The sequence below is a fragment of the Polypterus senegalus genome, chromosome 1, assembly GCF_016835505.1.
Source record: "Polypterus senegalus isolate Bchr_013 chromosome 1, ASM1683550v1, whole genome shotgun sequence".
Taxonomy (NCBI): domain Eukaryota; kingdom Metazoa; phylum Chordata; class Cladistia; order Polypteriformes; family Polypteridae; genus Polypterus; species Polypterus senegalus.
In genome coordinates this window covers 126,079,613-126,101,135 of record NC_053154.1, presented here as the reverse complement: position 1 = coordinate 126,101,135, position 21,523 = coordinate 126,079,613, and the positions used below count along the sequence as shown (strand labels likewise).

The following is a 21,523-nucleotide window of genomic DNA, read 5'->3' as shown; positions in this document are numbered from 1 at the left end:
GTCAACTCTCCGCCTAATCTTCTTTTACTTAAAAAGAAAAGGCTCAGGTGTTTAAATCTCTCATCATAATTCATCCCCTGTAGCCCTGGAATCAGCCTAGTTGCTCTTCTCTGGACTTTTTCCAGCACTGCCTTTTTGTATCCTGGAGACCAAAACTGTAGACAGTACTCCAGATGAGGCCTCACCAGTGTGTTATGAAGCTTGATCGTAACCTCCACACGTCATGCTATATAACCTAACATTCTGTTGCCTTCTTAATGGCTTCTGAACACTGGCAGATGATAGTGTCAACTCCACTACAACTCTTAAATCCTTTTCATAAGGTGTGCTTTTGATTTTCAGACTTTCCCTTGTGTATTTAGTCCTTCCAATGTGTATTCAAAACTTGTATATTTAACTTTTACGTATCCTTTATATATTTATATGTATAATATTTCTGTGATTACTGCTGCATGAACAATGAAAAATTGAGCCAGTCCCAAAAAGGTATCCAAATACTCCTGTTTATAAAATATCCTACCATCTACTCGTACTGCTGTATTTTATTTTGAATAGCTTCATATGGTCTAAAACAAAATAAAATACACAAAACAATACAAGTTTCATACTTATTTTAAAACACACTAAAAACTCTTGTAAATTGCATATTATTGCTGCTTGATAAGCTATAAAAATTATTGATGATTTCAATGTTAGGGGAACTTAAATTTACCCTTGGTTCACTAAGAGAATAACAACAAACTGAAATGCAGTTAAAATAAATTGTAATTCAACAAGCCTTTGGTTGATTTTTTCCCATTAAAAATTTTTTTGTATTTTTTTCTGGTTTTAACAATATAATATAGCATTTTGGGGCAAATATACAGAAAAGCAAACCAAAGCTGGAAGCTAAAATAGCAAAAATTTCCACAGCCACAGTATATTTACCTGGTGAGCTGATGTAAGCAGGAATGAATGCAAGCCAAACTGCACAAAATATTAACATGCTGAATGTGATAAACTTAGCTTCATTAAAATTATCTGGCAATGTTCGAGCCAAAAAGGCAAGAATAAAGCACATGATAGACAGAAGACCAATATATCCCAAAACACCATAAAAAGTCACTGCGGAACCTAAGTCACATTCTAGAATGATCTTGTCATTGTAGTGCTGCATGTTTTTTACAGGAAAGGGTGGTGATAGCATTAACCATAAGACACAAATCAAGATTTGAATTGCAGTTAAAGAAAACACACTAAAACATTGTTGTCTGGGACCAAAAAGTTTCATGATATTGTTGCCAGGGAGTGTAGCTCTAAACGCCATCAGTACAACCAATGTTTTCCCTAGAATGCAAGAGATGCAAAGAACAAATGTGATGCCAAAAGCCGTATGTCGCAACATACAAGACCAATCAGAGGGTTCACCAATAAAACTAAGAGAACAAAGAAAACAAAAAGTCAAAGAGAAAAGTAGGAGGAAGCTGAGCTCAGAATTATTTGCTTTCACCACTGGAGTCTGTCTATATTTAAAAAAAACAGTAGCAACAGTTAATGTCACAATAGTCCCTAAAATTGATAATATGACCAATAGCATTCCCATGATTTCTCCAAATGTTAAAAATTCAATATCCTTTAGAATGCACTGATCTCTTTGTTCATTGGATTTATATTCCAGTTGACACTTCAGACAAAAAACTGAATCTGAAAGACAAAACGTAGCATATATACTATTATCAATATATACATAGAGAGAGTATATATAGTTACATATATATGCAGTACGATAGTTAGAGTAGTTAAAAGGACTACCAGGGAAATCAATCTTTTCATTTTCAGAACACTTTTTTTTCTGGCAGAATATTAGTGAGTCATAACTAAAGCTACAGTAAAAAGTACAATGTAATAACTGTAAGACTTCGGAATAAGAGCCTAATGGCTTCATTATTTACTTATTGCTAAATAACACAAACAAAGGGTTTGTTAAGGTTTTCTTACATAGTAGTGAATGACAGCAAAATGCAGTATAGGTATCCTATTTCTAAATAAACAGGATTCTGAGAAATTAATTCATGCATTTATCTTTAGTAGGATTGACTACTGCAATGCGGTGTTCACTGGCTGTTCAAACTGTTCTCTATACAGCCTCCAGTTAATCCAAAATTCGGCTGCAAGAATTATTACAAGAACAAGAAAATATGAACACATAACTCCAGTTCTTAAATCTTTACACTGGCTCCCAGTTACGTTTAGGGCAGATTTCAAAATCCTCCTTTTAACATATAAAGCATTAAATGGCCAAGGTCCGGCTTACTTGTCTGAACTTATCATGACTTACAAACCTGAGCGCACATTAAGATCTCAAGATGCCGGTCTGTTTAGGATTCCAAGGATTAACAAAATAACAGTGGGAGGTCGAGCTTTTAGTTACAGGGCCCCTAAACTGTGAAATGGTCTTCCTGCTTCCATAAGAGATGCCCCTTCAGTCTCAGCCTTTAAATCCCGGCTGAAGACTTGCTACTTCAGTTTAGCATATCCTGACTAGAGCTGCTGAATAACTGTACATACTGCATCTCTGTTGTTAGTTATTAGCACTAAAACATAAGTAACATGATAATTATATTTGAATACTAACCCTCACCTATTCTGTTTCTTTTCTCTGTACCCAAATGTGGCAATTGGTACCACGGCCCACCTGCAAAGTTGTTTGCCTGCCTATGGTAAAGTCATCCCTGATGGAGGATCACAGGAATCATGGGAAAGAGGGGTCCTTTCATCGAGCAACGTTTCAGCCGTGGCATGGCCAAATGGGAGGCAGCTAGATGGATGAGGTCTCCAGGACTCTAAAAATATCCAAACCTAATTATGTCATATCATCTACTGTTAAACCGTACTTCTAAAATTTTTATTATTATGCTGTATTAAGGAATTGTTCTGTTCTGTGTATTGTATTGTATTGACCCCCTACTTTTGACACCCACTGCACGCCCAACCTACCTGGAAAGGGGTCTCTCTTTCTGCCTTTCCCGAGGCTTCTTCCATTTTTCCCTACAAGGTTTTTATTGGGAGTTTTTCCTTGCCTTCTCAGAAAGTCAAGGCTGGGGGGCTGTCTAAAGGCAGGGCCTGTTAAAGCCCATTGCGGCACTTCCTGTGTGATTTTGGGCTATACAAAAATAAACTGTATTGTATTGTATTGTATTGTATCCCTTATTCTAAAGTGTTAACATGAAAACCAGTACAGGAAAAAATGCCAGTCTAATATAGATCATACAAACTCACAGGTTGGAAATTTACCTTACAATAAATGATTATATAGTAAGTGAAAACTGGGTTTATATATTTATAGTAGTTGCCTTTGTCCTGTACTGTATAATAATTTCATAACCATACTTCAAAATTATGTATATCTTTAAATATTAAATATTATAACATGGTTTTCCTTTTGGTCCTCCTTCAGATATTTGCACAGAATATGTTTCCGTGGTGTAGCTTTTTACCTTTTGTATTAACATCAGCACTTATTTTGTTGTAAAAATAATCAGGAAATCCTGAGGAAAAGATAAAAATATTTTTTTTCCACATTCTGATATGAAAATCATTGTAACATGCGTTAGAGACTTATATTATTTGCAATTCTAGCTAAACCTAAAAGTTGTCTTTGCTGTATGTAAATTGTGAGAGGGTTGTTATGAAGTGATAACAGTATAATGCTAAGTTAAAGCTTCCTAAAACTGCAGCCTTTTGTTTTTATAGCATATTCCAGCAAATAAGAAAGAAAAATGTGCACATACAGAATTGTCTATGGAAACTGTAAAGAAGCCATTTGTCAGTTCATAAACTTTTGAGGTATCCACATAAGAACACTCAAAAGTTTATAAAGCCTATGTAAGACTTTTAGTTCAGAGTCATTACATTGTAATAAAGTTACTTAGTTGTCATACAAAGTCACAATAGTCTGTACCTGTCATGTTGCTGATTTCTCCTTCACCACATATTAGGCAGTCAAAGCAACATATAGGTTTACCCTTTCGAACAGCCTTACGTGTGCCTGGCTGACAGCTCTCACTGCAGACAGATTTAGGCACCTACACAATGAAAACAGTTACAGCATTTAGAAAACAATATGGACACATCCAAGCATTAGAAATCACTAGTATCGTAATGATGTCATATTGTGCAAAAACACACATGAGATAAACCAAACATTTTTTATATAAAAATACATTTATGGTAAAAATAACAAAAAGCTCTGCAAAAGACTGCAAAAATATATATTTACCCAACCTTGTTATACCCATCTCTCCACATGATGTTAACATTATTCATGAAGAACTGCTTTCCCTCTGGTAAGGAGGAATCATAGAGACCAACAGTGACAAATTTTATAGCCCCTTCCTCACTCATCTGCCAGTTTATAAGATCATATCTTGCTACTGGATCTCCATTGTCATCAAAGTGCACATTCTCTCCATAATTTGTGGTATAATTAACTTTTTTCAAGTTTTCCAACACCTTGCAAAGAATAAAAAATGCCCTTTAACACATGTGTTTTAATTACTCACAAATGTTAAGTCATTTTAACCAAACTGTCTTACCTGCCAAGGTTCAACTTTGCTTTTATTACTGCATGTACCATTTGTTAAATTATACTGACATTCAAAGAAACTATGCAGAGAGTGTGCAATCGCATAGACTGCTTTGTATACATTGTTGGCAATTCTGACATCAGGAACATCGGTGTATTGGTTGCTTATCTGCCATGGTGCTTCTATACATGAGATATTACGTAAGACTTCAGCTTCAGTTTCTAAGCTGCAGTTAAAGGCATTTACCCAAGACATGTTTAAATCAATACTCTTAGGAATTTCAGATGGACGTATGGCTTTCAAATAATCCGGCAATGATGGTATTATGACATTACTGATTGCAAGTCCAAGTGCTCCCTTAAGAACACTGTAATTCTCCTTTGTTGCCAGGTATTCACTTGAAATCCAGCCTTCACTTCCTATCCACTGAAGGCTGGTGACATTCTGAAGGAAAAGCTCTTTTATCAGATCTTCTAAATCTGAGAATATGGCAAAAACAACAATTACTTTGGAGGAAGCCCTTTTCATAATATCCACAAGAGCAAGGATTTTTTCTTTTGGGCTGTTTCTATAAATTGAATGAGCGTATTCCACACACAAGCCTTCTTTCTGAACAGCTTCTATGAATGCTGCTATTCCAGTATTGCCATAGTCGTTGTCACTGCTTAATGCTCCAAGCCAAGTCCATCCAAAGTGCTTTATAAGCTGTGCCAGGGCTTTGCTTTGGTGATAGTCACTTGGGATAGTTCTGAAGAATGTTGGAAAGTCCAGTTTCTTGCTGAGACATGCACATGTGGAATAGTAACTTATCTGGTCAAAAGTATGCCACAGAGGTTAAGAGAAAATATTAAAAGGATTACAGGTTTTACTGACAAAAATTATGTTAAGAATATGTAACATAATTATATAAAGATTGATGACTGGATTCTAATACAATCCCCAGATAATTTCAGAAGACCGATCCAAGTGGCAGAATATGAATACAATGTATATAATTTAAAATACAATTGAAAACAATGGAAGAATTAATTGTATTAATTGTTTTAAGTTTTTTGGAATTTTACATATCTAATTGGTAATGTCATTATTATAATGGATTAACTTTACTCATGTAATATATTATATCTATACATATACAATAGAATTTATGTCTCTTTCAGTTAGAGTTTCATTTGAAAATCAGTGCACCTATTTCTATTAAACTTAGCAGTTAGAACATAGGCTAATAAAATCTGAGGTTTTTTATGTATTGATCTCTAGAAAAAAATAAAGCTGATACAATCTCCCTAAAAGTCACCATTGTGAGCTGAAAACAATATTAAAAGTTGCCATCACCTGAAATAATACTAAATTAATTGCACTACATGTCAGCTAGATGGCAGCAACAGGTCAATAGTGTGCCTTATTGACATTGCTCAGAAGGAATGTCAATTTATTTATTTAGAATTTGTCTTATTTTATATTATATACCATATATACTGTATATATATTTTAGATGACATATATATATGATTTTATCTATTTATCTATCTATACATTTCAATTTCTGTTTGTTTTTACAAGCATTACACAAAAACTCACTGCACCTATTTGTACAAACCTTTTTATCAATATTATCTAACTTTGAATACAGGCTAATAAAATTATTAATTTTCTAAATATCTAGTAAAAAATTAAAAACTGAGACAATCTTACTAAAAGTTGCTATTTTTGCTGGACCTTTGTGCCTTTTAATCTTAGTATCTCCAGAACACAACAAGATATTGACATGATTTTTGCTTCGAAAAAATTTCAAACAATTGTGTAACCAATTTCAGGTGTTTATGTTGATCACTATACTTATTGGGAATTTTAAAATATTTAGGAGTGTTAGTTTTGCAGCTCAAAGTTAATCATATCAAAAATCCATTCCCTCTTTTATGATGAGCAGAAAAGAGCATATTAAATTTCTTCCTAGGGAAAATTATAAGGAAGCAAATGACCAATTTGTGACGTGATGAGTGCTTGGGCTGGAGGAGACACTTTGTGGGGATCTGCCAGGATTGCTGCTTAGGGAGCAGGAGGGTGTGTGCCACTTGACCCTCATTTGTTTCTCAGCGTTGTCTGTTACTACTTAAGATAATAAAAACAGATAATTATTACTGTTCTATGAATTGTTGTTTGCTACTATATCACTATTTCTCTAAATTTACTCTTAATTCAACTAGAAGCTAAATAATTCTAAAAGATACATATATTTCTTCCATGCTGAAGAGGACATATGTGTCAGAAATGCTTTTTATTTATTTTCCTCATGTAATATATATTTTAAAAAATTTTCTATGCAAAGCCAGACTGATCAGCTAGTATAACTATAAATAACTATATAAATGTATATATCATGCATGACTTACCACCGGTATATGATACGATCTAAGAGATGTTGTAACTGCTATGGTTGGCGTTGAGTCAGACATTCCTATAATTGCATAAATGTTTGAAGGTTTACTGCATGTAAAACTGGTTACTGACTTTTCTAGGCCATTTACTAAAGCTATTGCTGCTGTCATTGCTAAAGGAACTGAACTGCAGTCATCATATATTTTATAACCCATAGAAATTCCAGGAAGAATATCTGAATTGTTGTTAATTTCTTCAGCAGCAAAAGCCATTGTTTTGGCAAAGAGAAACTCTTTAATATTAAAACTGTAAATGAAACAGAAACGGTATACTTAGAATTTATGGACTCTCAAACCATCCCAACACAGAACGCATAGAAAACAACATTAACATTGTATATACTTACACAACACTGACTTGCAGAAAAAGCTACACGTCATTGAAAACTGTTAACACCATAGCACAGTATGTACTATAAGTGCATGCATGTTTTTATCTGAGCTTGAGAAATTACAATGGTGCTAAAATATATTCCACATAAACTATTGCTTTAATTGAATGCTCAAGTAAGAGATGCATATGACAGTTAAATGCATAAACCAAGTTTTACTAGAAAATTTCTTTACATTTTAACATTAAGAAATAAAGTCAATTGTGCTATAATATAAATACCTAATTATAAAAAATGTTATTTTGGTAATTATTTAAAGTTCTAATGAGTACTGGAATTGACACTTACTCTTTACATTTGTGGGGCCCAGGCATTTCCTTAAACATAGGTTTCTCATCTGCTATGCTGTTATGAAAAGAAAAAATTCCTCCAATTATGATGTCACCATCTTTTGCAAAGAGAGGTTCATCTGGTTGGGTTTGCAACATTTTGCAAATAGTATCTTCAGCTTTGACAAAGACTGCAAGCAGTACTAGTGTCACAGCTATCATTTTAAAATGTACAATATGTCTCTTACTCTGTATGAGATTCCCATTAAGTGCTTTTATAATATTGTCAGGTACATATTTCCTTTATCATTTTTGCTGTCATCTAAACATTTATTCTCCAGAGACTACTGGTCATTTGAGTTTCCTTCTTGTATGGAAAAATCAGTCAAGCATTCCTGTGTTACTTATCATCTGAGTAACAGATACTCTACAATTAATCATAGCAGGTTGAAAGCAACACCCTTGGGAGATATTAAAAAATAGCTACAAATGTTAGGAAAATTTATTTACTTGTGGACTGAATTAACAACACAGAATAACATCAAAGCCATCTAAAGGCCATATCTAATAACATGTAAATGCATTTTTTAAATTTGTGTTTTATAACTATGACATTTGTTTCTTTACTGTTGTTTGTTGTTGTCTGTTTTAATAAATATTTGATAAAAAAAATAGATGATGATGCAGTTATTTACTCTTTTGTTTTTGCTCCACATTGTTGATTTTAGTATACTGTGGCCCCCTCGTTTTTCTTCTGATACTTTAATTTCTTATTGTTCTGGTTTATAGCACATTGATTTCATTTTCAGCATTAGTTATGTCATAGTCAAGTTCAGATAATGTTAATGGTGTTGATTGGAAATGTTATTTCAGTGGCATTTATTTGTTTGGCATGTGTATCTTTTACATTTAAGAGATTATGGGTTGTTAATTGATAAAGATGAATTAGAAAATGAGTGATTGGAAGGCACACACCATTAGAAGCTGAGTCCATACAAAATATATGTTCCTATTTTATGTTGCTTTGGTCAATACTGTACAAGCCCCTTATAAATGGGAAAGCATGCCATATAAATAAAATATATTATTATTATTAATTATTATTTATTATTATTATTATATAATAATATAAGCTATATAATTTTATATAGAATTTGAAATGATATACTGTATAATATTTAGAAAGGAGTAACAAAGATTTAGATTGAATAAAACATTGAGTTAATGGCAATGTAAAGGACTTCAATCCTTATATAGAGTCCAATCCTTATTTAAATGGTGGGTCCTGTCACTTGCTGTCCAGGTAGAGTGAAATGACCATGATGAGTAAAAGGCTACATTTTCTTTACATATTTTTTATTTCATTGTTCCAGTTTTCCAAATTCTTATTTAATTAATCAGACACTTTATTGTTTTGAAAATGACATGTTATTACATTATGTCATATAATGTGCTGCTCATTAGTGAGTTGATAGTTTTTAGTATGCTCTAGCTACACTGTTGTCTTCATACAAGGACTCTTTTATATGCTTGCAGTTACACAGTTTATTTCACATACATAGAAGTCAGGTATTTGAAAAGTTGGAGAAATGTCAATTCTCAGTACAGCCATACAGCCAAACTGCACAATGGTCTATTACACAGCCAGTCTAAAAACAATTCATCCTCAGAATCAGAACCAGGAATCTCCAGAAGCTGGTTCTAAGCGCAATCCTCTTAAAGTGTTATGGTAAAGTTTTTGATGCCATTTTAATTCCAATTTGTAATCAATTTTTATTACTGCCACTGTCATTATAGTATAAGGAGCCAGTTTAAGGGGCCACTATGTCAGCTGCAGCTCTCAGCATTTAGATATTCCATTTTACTGGTTATGCTGCTGGCTGTATTAGGGAAGTAATACAATGTGACTATTTAGAATATTAGTAAACCTAGAGATTGCTTTGACATCAAAATAACATTTTTAACAATATGCTGTTTGTTATCTATAGTTACCAGTATTTCTACATAAAATTTAGAAATGGTTAGATATACCAATATCTATGACCAGATTTATGCCACTTTTTAGTCCTTTTCAAATGACTAAATCCAGCCTGTGTCCTCCCTTATGTGTAGGCTGGCTGACATCATGACTAAGATTAAAAGAGTGTAGTAAGTTCATAAATTCTGCTGCTTTAGGGTCACACTGGTTATTCACGTGAAAACTGAAATAGCCTACAATTTGTAACCTGTCATAGTTAGTTATTATCACTACTGAGCCACTCAGAAAAGCACAGCTGCATCAGAGAGTAGTTTGAAATGTTCTAAAGTTAACACTGCTTTGCCTGGATTTTTCAGTTAAACTATAGTCTATTATTATAGTGCTAATACAGTTCACATCTATAGGTGAAATGGTAATTAAGTTATTTATGGTTATAATACTTTGTTTGGATTTTTTAATTAAATTGTAGTCTGTTATAATAAGACTAATAGAGTGCACATTGGGCTTCATGGTGGCGCAGTGGGTAATGCTGCGGCCTCACAGTTAGGAGACCCGAGTTCACTTCCCGGGTCCTCCCTGTGTGGAGTTTGCATGTTCTCCCTGTGTCTCTGGTACTCTGGTTTCCTCCCACAGTCCAAAGACATGCAGGTTAGGTGCATTGGCAATTCTAAATTGTCCCTAGTATGTGTGTGCGTGCACTGCGGTGGACTGGCACCCTTCCCGGGGATTGGCTCCCGTGACCCTTAGTTAGGATATAGCGGGTTGGATGATGGATGGATAGTGCACATCAATAGGTGGACCCAATACAGAGTTGTCACACTCTAATATAGGATTAAAGTTAATATTACACTAAAATTATGTAGTCAAGTAGAACAAATAAGCCTTGAGATAATTTCAGAGAAGACCTGAGCACCAATCCTATTCGCATGCAAGATAACGAGTCTGTAGAAAAGCAGTCTCTTCAGGAAGAGATCCCAGTTGTCAATGAAACTGATATTTTGTCTCTCACAGAAGGCTTTCATCCAAGTGTTTAGGTTAAGGAGTCGAGTGAAGGTTTCAACCAATATGCACAGGATGGTAAATGGACCTGATATGACAATTCTTGCAGCCAGGGTCCTGTCCATCATGGTTTAAATGAAGAATGTGAAGCCTGTCTTTAGGAGTTCTGACTGTCAATGTTGAATGTCCTTGATGCCAACTTGGATGACGTTTCCCAAGAGTCCTGCACTCTTGCTTCTCAAGGACTGTCTGGGCTTTTCTTTGCACACCATTGTGCCTGGAAAACAACGAGATGTCTTACAGTAGCCACAAGTTCAGGTGGCACACCATCAATTCTCCCATAATTAAACAAATCACCACTCTCTCCAGGAACAGTGGGGGATTAGTCAGAGAGTAGAAAGTGTCAAAGCAGTTGGGAACTGAATTTAAGAGAAAATGCTGGAGAGCTTAGCATAAATGGAGGTAAACTAAACTAAACATCATCCAAGAATTATTGAAGGTACATATAACTGAATATAACAAAGTAGTCCACCCTGATAGAGTCCTGTTTAGCTAAAATTAATAATAATAATAACTTACTTTATTTATAAAGCTCCTTTTCAATTCTCTAGCATTTACATTATAAATATTAATGCTAGAAATACAAGAGTTTTTGATCTTTTAACTCCAGCTCATACAATGGAATGTCTCCTGAAAATTTCTAGCAAAACCTGTGAGGCTTTTGCAGCATTTTATAAACACAAAATAAATGATGTTAGATGTAATTTAATAAATTCCTTAATGTTATTTCTGTTAAACCCTTGGCATTCACTTTTTAACAAATTAAATTCCTTTTCTAGAATTGGTCCACTTGAGCATTATAGAATAATTTCTTAATTTAAACTCTCCACTTATGTCTTTGACCTAAACCCAACTAGCTTTTTGAAAGATCTCTCTGATGTACTACTTGATAAGTTAACTATACTCATCATTAGACTGCAGTTGTTGAACCCCAGTTCAAGACATAATCTAGACTCCTCTGTCTTTGACAACTTTTGACATATTTCTTACTTGCTTTCCTTAAGTAAAATTATAGAAAAAGCATTTTTTCAGGGGTTAAATGACTAATAGAACAAACATTCTATCCTTGATAAGTTTCAGTCAGGTTTTAGAACAAAATTATAGTGCAGAAACTACACTATATAAAGTAGTAAATGACTTGTAGGTTAATGAGGACACAAGCCAAGTATTGCTCTCTTAGACCTTAGTGCAAAATTAGACACCATAGACCACAGTATTCTAAAAAATCGGCTTAGTGAATGGGTGGGTCTTCTTGGTAGTGTCTTGTGGTTTCAGTCTTATTTAACAAATAGGCATTTTTTCAGTTGTGGTGATTGGGGAGGCCCATGATGTTTTATACTACAGCATAAAATTATATATTGTGTACCACAAGGATGTACAGTATTCTGGGTCCACTGCTTTTTTAAATCGACATGCTTGCTTTTTTATGTTTACTGTAAATTTTATTTGAAGAAAATAACATTCCACGTGATCAAGTGTAACTTATATAATAAAGGAAGCAATGTTACATACATTCAAGTCAAACTTAACAAACCAGAATTCAGCCCCCACCGAGAGAAGAACAGGAGAGCTAATTATAAGTTAAATGACTGAATGCTTTGTCCATATGGAGCTAAAGTGTATTCAATGCATGGCTGCCTTTCACTGTTTTTCTGAGATGTTAAGTGAATGATCCTTTCAATACTGTACCCTGGGACCTTTGAAAGAAAAGGACTTTAAAATGCTTTTATATATCTGTATTATTGAAATGCTGTCTGAATCTTCAAGACTGATCAGTATTTCTTCTGGAATAGAAATAGGTGGGAGGTTAGAAAAATTGGGCAGGTTGCTTTTATCAAAGTTTCTAATTTGAAAGTAGTTGAAAAAATGTTTTGATGGACAGTTAAATTTGAAGTGTAGTTGTTCATTAGATGCAAAGACATTATCTTAATATAGTGTTATAATACCAGATTTTTAACAAATACTATATTATATACTGTGTAGGTTTGAGAGGATAGAAAAAGGTGATTCTCATACAGTATACTGTACATTAGATAAAGGCCTTAAAGCACTTCTCTGCCTTAAGAGCTTGCTGCCTTTGTATCATATTATTAGTGATTGATGGACAATTGGATTTTTACTGGGGTACAAAGCGGGGAATACAAAGAAGTACAGCAAGATTTTATGTCTGTTGTAGACCAGACCAGAGAAGGATGTGCAAATAAAAGCATAGTGTTTGTGAAAAATTGGGATGATTTTTGGGAAAGGCCTGGATTCTTCAAAAGAGATGGTCTTCATCCTAACTGGAGGGATCTTATGTATTATCCCAAAATATGGCAGCAAAACTGCCTGGTTGACTGATTAGAACACCATTCAGGCCGCAGTCATGTCATCTTAAATCACAGGCTGTTGTTATCCCACCTGTTACTATCCTGAAGCTGTTACCCATAATCCCTGTTGTGGGCATCCAGTAAATTTAGTCTTGATACAAACCTTAAATTAATTGATAACCAAAAATAAGGTGTATAATTAGACCAAGGGATAAAACCAGACCGTCCACCAGGGGCATCTGTAATACAAATTTATTTCAAATTAAAACAAAAAATATATCACCAGTTCAGAAAGAACCATGCAGTTTTAAATGCTGTTTATTGAACATTCGCTCTCTTGGCACTAAAGCTGTTTTGGTAAATGATATTATATTAAGTACAAAATCTGATCTGTGTCTTCTCACTGAAACCTGGCTTAGTAAATATGACACTGTTCCCCTAGCTGAGGCGTCACCAGATGGATACTCGTTCCTTCATAAGTCTAGAGATTCTGGTCGAGGAGGAGGCCTTGGAATAATTCATTGTAACAAAATGCAAATCACTCCTAAAAATTTAGGCTACTTTACATCCTTTGAGGCATTCATTTTAAATATTAAAACAGATTCCAACACAATTATAGTGCTAGTCTACAGACCACCAGGGCCATATTCATTGTTCATGACTGAATTTAGCAACCTTCTATCTGATTTGGCTATAAATTATGATCATGTAGTACTGATGGGGGATTTTAATGTAACATTGATGTGGAAACTGACACTTTTAGCAAATATTTTACTTATTTGTTAAATTCAGTAGGATTTTGTCAGATTGTCAAAGGTCCAACTCATAATCATAACCACACATTAGATTTAATTATAACTTACAAAGTTGAAATTCAAAATTTAAATATTACTCCATTAAATGTAGTTATTTCCGATCACTTCTTAATTACATTTGATTTAGTTCTGCCCTTGCCAAGCACTCACAGATTAAAACAAAGACTGTGACATCTAGATTGTAATTCTGCTTCAAAATTTATAGATACCTTGAGTAAGTCGAGTGTAATTGTGGAAAACCATTTAGATCAGTTAACATCAAATGTAAACGTGGAAAACAATTTAGATCAGCTAACATCACATTATAATGTGACCTTGAGAGATGCTCTGGACACAGTGGCTCCCTAAAACAAAAGTGATCAAAGCTCATAGAAACTCTCCCTGGTTTAATGAAAACATTCAGCTCTTAAATTAGAGTGTCGAAAACTGGAGCGCAGATGGAGAACAACAAAGCTACATGTCTTTCAAATTGCATGGACAGAGAGTGTTAAACAATATAAAAAAGCTCTTTAAAGCTCGCTCAGAATACTATTCTACATTAATAGATAGCAATAATAAAAATCCTTGGGTACTGTTTAGAACAGTGGCTAAATTAACAAATGGAAATTCAGATCAACAGTGCAAAATACCAACAGATATTAGCAGTACAGACTTTATGAACTTCTTCAATGAGAAAATTAAAAATATAAGATCCCAGATCTCAGCATCACAGTACAAACCAAATACTAGCTTAGCAGACCCTGCCTCACATTGCATTCAGCACTTTAGTAATTTTAATCCTGTAACTGAGCAGGAAGTCTTAACTTTAATTTCTAAAATGAAGCCCACTACTTGTTCCCTAGATCCAGTGCCAACAAAACTAGTAAAAGTGCAATGGATGTTCTTGCAGCCCTATTCTAACATTATCAATAGTTCATTATTGCATGGCACAGTACCTGATGCACTAAAAGTGTCAGTCATTAAACCATTACTTAAAAAGTCAGACCTAGACCCACACATACTAAATAATTATAGGCCTATTTCAAATTTACCATTTCTCTCTAAAATACTAGAAATAGTAGTCACCAATCAGCTCCAGTCACACCTTACACATTACAATTTATTTGAGAAATTCCAGTCTGGCTTTCGCACTGGTCATAGTACAGAAAGCACTAACACGGGTTGTAAATGACATTCTGATATCCTCTGATGAAGGAAACTCCACTGTAATTATGTTGTTGGACTTAAGTGCAGCATTTGACACCATTGACCATTCTATTTTACTGCACAGGCTAGAAAATGATGTTGGGCTTACAGGCCCTGTGCTCGCTTGGTTTAGTTCTTATTTATCAAATCGATTCCAATATGTACAGAAATGTGCTGACAGTACTCCATCATTATACACAGAAGTTCAATATGGTGTCCGCAGGGCTCAGTACTGGGACCTTTACTGTTTTCACTTTACATGCTTCCACTGGGATCTCTCATTAGGAAACATAATGTTAATTTTCACTGTATGCAGATGACACCCAGTTATACCTTTCATTTAAATCAAATGAAGTTTCTCCGATGTTGTCTTTAATTAGTTGTGTTAGTGAATTAAAGGAATGGATGAATGAGAACTACTTGTCTTTAAATACAGATAAAACAGAGATGTTAATTGTTGGAGGGAATGACGCTGATCACAGCAATATTTTGTCATCATTTAACTCAGTTGGAATCCCAATTAATTTTACTGAATCAGCCCGCAATCTAGGAGTTATCTTTGACTCTAGCATGTCATTTAAAGCGCATATTACAAAGTTGTCCAAAACATGTTTTTCCATCTTAAAAATGTTAGGAAATTAAGGTGCTTTCTAAATAAACAGGATTGTGAGAAATTAATTCATGCATTTATCTCTAGTAGGATTGACTACTGCAATGCGGTGTTCACTGGCTGTTCAAACTGTTCTCTATACAGCCTCCAGTTAATCCAAAATGCTGCTGCAAGAATTATTACAAGAACAAGAAAATATGAACACATAACTCCAGTTCTTAAATCTTACACTGGCTCCCAGTTAAGTTTAGGGCAGATTTCAAAATCCTCCTTTTAACATATAAAGCATTAAATGGCCAAGGTCCGCTTACTTGTCTGAACTTATCATGACTTACAAACCTGAGCACATTAAGATCTCAAGATGCCGGTCTGCTTATGATTCCAAGGATTAATAAAATAACAGTGGGAGGTCGAGCTTTTAGTTACAGTGCACCTAAACTGTGGAATGGTCTGCCTGCTACTGTAAGAGACGCCCCTTCGGTCCCAGCCTTTAAATCCCGGCTGAAGACTCACTACTTCAGTTTAGCATATCCTGACTAGAGCTGCTGATTAACTGTACATACTGCATCTCTGTTGTTAGTCATTAGCACTAAACATAAGTAACATGATAGTTATATTTGAATACTAACCCTCACCTATTCTGTTTCTCTTCTCGGTACTCAAATGTGGCATTGGTGCCACGCCCACCTGCCAAGTTGTTTGCCTGCCTATGGTAAAGTCATCCCTGATGGAGGATCACAGGAATCATGGGAAAGAGGGTCCTTTCATCGGATTAGCGCTTTTCAGCTGTGGAATGGCCAAATGGGGGAGGCAGCTTGATGGATGAGGTCTCCAGGACTCTAAACAAATCCAAATCATATTATGTGATATCATCTACTGTTAAATTCTACTCAACTTCTAAAATTTTTTTTTATACTGTATTGAGGATTTGTTCTGTTCTGTGTATTGTATTGTATTGACCCCTTCTTTTGACACCCACTGCACGCCCAACCTACCTGGAAAGGGGTCTCTTTTGAACTGCCTTTCCCGAGGTTTCTTCCATTTTTCCCTACGAGGGCTTTTTTGGTTTTTTTTTTTGGCTTCTTTTGTGATTTTGGGCTATACAAAAAATAAATTGTATTGTATTGTATCTTGACAGCATTGATTCTCCTTACTAAAATGAGATGAAGTGGTAGACCATCTGTTCACATCTTGTTTAATTTTTTCCATTCCAAAAACAAAATTTTGATGCAAAAGATGTTTATATTTATATATGATATTTACCCCTAGGTGTTTATACTGACCTGCTAAAATAAATGGGTAGATGTCCAGTCTAATATTGTGTGCTAGAGAGATCACTGGAAGAAGCACACTTTTTCAAATTAATTCTGAGTCCAGATATCTTTTGAAATATTGCTAGCACATTAAGGACGTTTATCTTATTTATTTATTTCATTTTGTCCGTAACATTCCTGCAAACCGTCATGAAATACGGCTTGAAATATAAACTGTTACTTTCACTCGTCAAAGTTGAGAGGGTGGGCTCTAACACGCCATCTAGTTACTGATTGGTGAATCGATAGCACAAGAATTAATTAGAAAAATGCTTACTACTGCCGATTAAATGGATTCTGCCGAAGATATTACGTATTTCAGAGAGAATTGAAGATTTATCGGAAGAAATTACAATGTTTCTTCAAGGTGTTCTATTGACTCAGCTGGAATGTCAAAGGATGGGCGTCCAGAGCAGGGTACTGCATCACCTGAACTGGAGTGTAGTAGAGTCTGTTCCACCTGTTCTTCGATAATTTCAAAACAGTTTCATCTATATCGGAGTCTAAAAGGGCCGCCAACATTGTAATTTCTTCCGAAAAATCTTCAATTCTCTCTCTGAAATACGTAATATCTTCGGCAGGATCCATTTCATCGGCAGTAGTAATGGGTCTGATATATACAGTACCATATCATCTGTATATAGTGATACTTTCTGTTCAAGTCCTCTGGTAAACCCCTTTATCTCTGATGCATTTTGAAAGTGAACGGCCAAAGGCTCTATGGTGATTGCAAAAAGCAATGGTGATGGGGGCAACCTTGTTGAGTACCATGTTCTAGTTTGAAGTAGTTTGAAATAATGTTTTTGATACAAACTGAGGCTTCTGGGCTGGTATAAAGTACTTTTATTCATGAACATATGTTTGGGCCAAACCCAAATTTGTGCAATATGGTAAATAGTTAGTCCCTTTTAACCATATCAAATGCTTTTTCTGTGTCCAGTTTGGTGTATTTGATTTTTATGCGACAGTATAGTACATGTCTTTGTTAGGATGTCCTGTTAGGATTCTGTATGACAGAACAAATCCTATGACTCCATACAGAATGTTTGGGGATACTGTATGTGATGGTGACATAATTTTAATAATGATAGGAATGGATTACATATTTAAATTACTGTATATTTAATAATAAGTAATTTCTCTTTCTCTGTCTCATCTGAAAGAAGCTTGGCAAGAATGTAAGCTGGCTATGTACAAAAATCAGTAACTTGGGTGCTCAACAGATAAAGAAATAATTAAATCAGAGATACAAAAAGATGGAGAGATACTGTGTGTGAATACTTTATTGGGGATGGCCAGTAACCATTTAGTGTACACTTTATATTTAAATTTTGCAGCCCAGACAGCAGCTCTCTCTGATTTAATGAAGAATGCAAAAATCGCATGAATATTTAAACTGACTGCTCTGAAGCAGCATTTCTGAGCCTGACAAATGTTCTATCCTCAAATCCTTCACTGGGCGATTAACTTTTTAAAAAGAATTTATCATTCAGTTTAGACTTAGTGCTGCACTATCATAAATTTGACATGGAGAGCACCATTGTATCATTTTGAATAGGAAAAAAAAAGTTGTGTATTGGATGTCTTTGATAGATCATTAGCTAAATATATCATTTCCATTAGTATTTATTGTCAGTGTTTTACAATATGGATATATTGAATGTCACACATTTACTCTATCGCTTAATTTGTTATTTTCCCAATGCCTGGGTCCAAAATATTAACTTTATTACATTATAATATTTGGTATATTATATACGGTTTTTAACCGTGTTCTTGTTTGTGCTCATGTTTGTGCTTGCGGGCCATATGTTTAAGGCATACAGAAGAAGAAATTAAGAACTTTTGAGTATAGAAAGAAATAAAGAACGTTTAAGTATAGAAATAACCAAAGTTTTTCAAGAAAAGCTAAGTTTATAGAAGATACATTTTTTCCTTTTTTTTTCCTTTATTCTATGTGTGTAACTATTTTTCTTTTTATTGTTGTGTGGATTATTTGCTTTTAACTTTCACTAAATATTTCAAAACGAACTTTTGGACTGTGAGATTTCTTTGACACGTGTCTTACCCGTGCCTGACTTCGCCTTATGCATCGGTGACTACACTAAAGTTAAAAACCTGCCTTCAGTTTTGAAACCAGATCTGAACCTGCCTAGGACTGAAAGTTTGAAATTGCCTTGGATTATTAAAAAAAACAAACTTGCGTGCTCTACGCCTGAGATCAGATTCAAAAGGTACGTTTAATCTTTGTCTTAGATTGGAGTTGGACATATTTGAGAATTGCTAGTGCTCTTTGGGAGACTGTATAAATTACGAAGGAGTTTAAGTACAATGCCTTGTGGGATCGTCAATCCAGAAGCCAGAACGAACGTCGGCATGGTGTGAGTGAAAATCGCTTTGAACATGACGTCACAAAGGACCATCTCCAAGACAACATAAAGCCGTCCAATTCAGCGACAACTAATCTTCAATCAGGAATGGATTACAAAAACAAACAATTTTATCGTCTGATGAAGATGGTAAGGAATTTTCAACAAAATGAACTTAACTGGAAAAATATACAAATAATTATCGAGAATCAGTTCTTCAACCTGAGAAGGGTTAAACGACAAACTTTTATCAATCCAGAACAACGAATATACACGGAAAATGCTACAAAAGGACTTTGATGCTAAAATGGAAATTTTTCGCACATCTTCGGAAAATACAATGGAATGGGTTTTGGAAGTACTCCATAATAAAAGGTTCGATCAACAGCCTGACTTTTCGGTTAACCAATTCAAGGATTACAGAACGACAAATAACATTCCTGACGTCTCCCCAGAAGACAGTATCTCACAGATTTCCATTTAAAGTAAAAGTCATATACTTTGTAAGTTCGGTGGCTAATTCAGCCAAAGTCTCCCAAATCTCTGCAAAATCTAAACGTAGTGCAAGTTCAGCCGGGACTTCTATTAGCGCCATCAGATCTCAAGAGGCAGCACACGCTGTACTGTTGGCTAAAGCAGAGAAACAAAGAAAGCAACAGGCTCTAGATTTGGAAGAAGCACAGTTGAAAGCTAAAAGAGATCAGATGGCTTTGGAGACAGCCATCGCAGTATCGGACGCAAAATTGAAAGTGCTTAAAGGGCACAATCGCAGCCCAAATAGTGTGAGTGATCCTGCTAACAAACTAGAGTATTTGGTACAATTCACCAAAGGCGAACCTAGAAACATTGCTCAGAATAACGCATACTTGCCGCCAGAAGAGGGATATAGAAATGCCAGAAGAATGTTAGATACATTTTATGGAAACGACGTTCAAATAGGAGATGCTTACATGAAGAAAATCAGGAAGTGGCCACAATTAAAATCAGGAGATGTAGATAGCTTAAAGGCATACACGCTCTTCATTGGTAATTGTAAAAGTGTTATGTCGGGCTTAAAGAACGGACACGAATTCAAAAACAATTTAAATATCCGCATTATGTCATCAAAGCTTCCCCAAGAACTATGAGAGCTCTGGCAAAATAAAGCAACAAGGATCGAAAGTAAAGAAAGAAGAAGACCAGGTCTCACTGACTTATACAGATTCTTAGAAGAACGGCTCGTAGCTTCCCTGGATCCAATGTATGGCCCTTCCTATCCAAACTACACCTTCAAAAGGGAAAAAGAAAAGACAGATCACGAAAAATATCCAGCGAAAGGTGGAATGAGAAAGGGCAACTTTGTCTCAAATTTTGTTGCTACCGTTGAAAAGGGAAATAATAAGGAGACAACTGAGCGTATACACGGTAAGCACTGTTTTTCCTGTGACAAAAAACATGATCTTAATGACTGCAACGCAATTCAGACATTAACTTATGAAGGTAAAATTGACTTTTTAAAATCCAAGGGCTTATGCTTTAAATGTCTAAAACAAGGACATCTTAGCAAAAATTGTGAAGAAAAAATTAAATGTAGCATATGCTCTCATTTTAATCCAGCTATTTCACATATAAATAAAGAAAGGACTCTGATGATAAAGCTAAATCCTTTAAAGAAGAGAGCTCTAAATCGAAACCGAAAAGCGCTTCTTCTACGAATGCACCCATAACACCGAAAGAGTCTTGTATGGCTACCAGGGCCGGAAATTGTGTCATAGCTGCGGTTCCAGTTAAAGTCAAATCCAAAGGGAATGAAAAATATATTGAAACATATGCTCTAATAGACCCATGTAGCACAGCCACATTTTGCACAGAGAGCTTAAGAGAACAATTAAACCTTTCAGGAAGAAAATCACACCTGTATCTCAACACTCTGGACAATCTAGAAAAACCATTAAAATGTAAAATCTTAACAGAGTTACAAGTCTGTGGGCTAGAAGAAAACACGTTTTATGACTTACCAGAGGTACGTACAGCAACTGTTATACCTGGTGTGGAGGATAGCCGGCTGTTTATCCCGGCCAATACCCCCAAGCCGCCAGGTAGAACCCTCCTTGCAGCATGGAGGTTCCCAGAAGACCAGCAGGGCATCACGGACAATGGAGTTTTTATGCACCGCCCTGCTGGATGCCATGGGGGCCACGAGAGGAGCTGCAGGGGAGGACCGAAAAGTTCTTTGTGCCCT

General features: G+C 35.1%; 1 protein-coding gene across 1 annotated transcript; it reads right to left on the bottom strand.

Moving 5' to 3' along the window:
• Nucleotides 1–769: 769 nt before the first annotated feature.
• Nucleotides 770–7,886, bottom strand: LOC120532979 (extracellular calcium-sensing receptor-like). The gene is made up of 6 exons (XM_039759581.1): nt 7,684–7,886; nt 6,959–7,250; nt 4,575–5,375; nt 4,264–4,491; nt 3,941–4,064; nt 770–1,683 (listed from the first exon to the last, which is right to left on the bottom strand). Exons 1-6 carry the CDS (start codon nt 7,884–7,886, stop codon nt 770–772), a joined length of 2,562 nt encoding a protein of 853 aa, XP_039615515.1.
• Between the last annotated feature and the right edge of the window lie 13,637 nt (nt 7,887–21,523).

Coding starts and splice junctions, on each gene's coding strand:
- LOC120532979 (XM_039759581.1), bottom strand. CDS start 7,886: ATGATAGCTGTGACACTAGTACTGCTTGCAGTCTTTGTCAAAGCTGAA. Junction 4,492..4,574: donor GCAAAGTTGAACCTTGGCAG/GTAAGACAGTTT, acceptor ATTCTTTGCAAG/GTGTTGGAAAACTTGAAAAA. Junction 1,684..3,940: donor AGAAATCAGCAACATGACAG/GTACAGACTATT, acceptor TTTGTCTTTCAG/ATTCAGTTTTTTGTCTGAAG.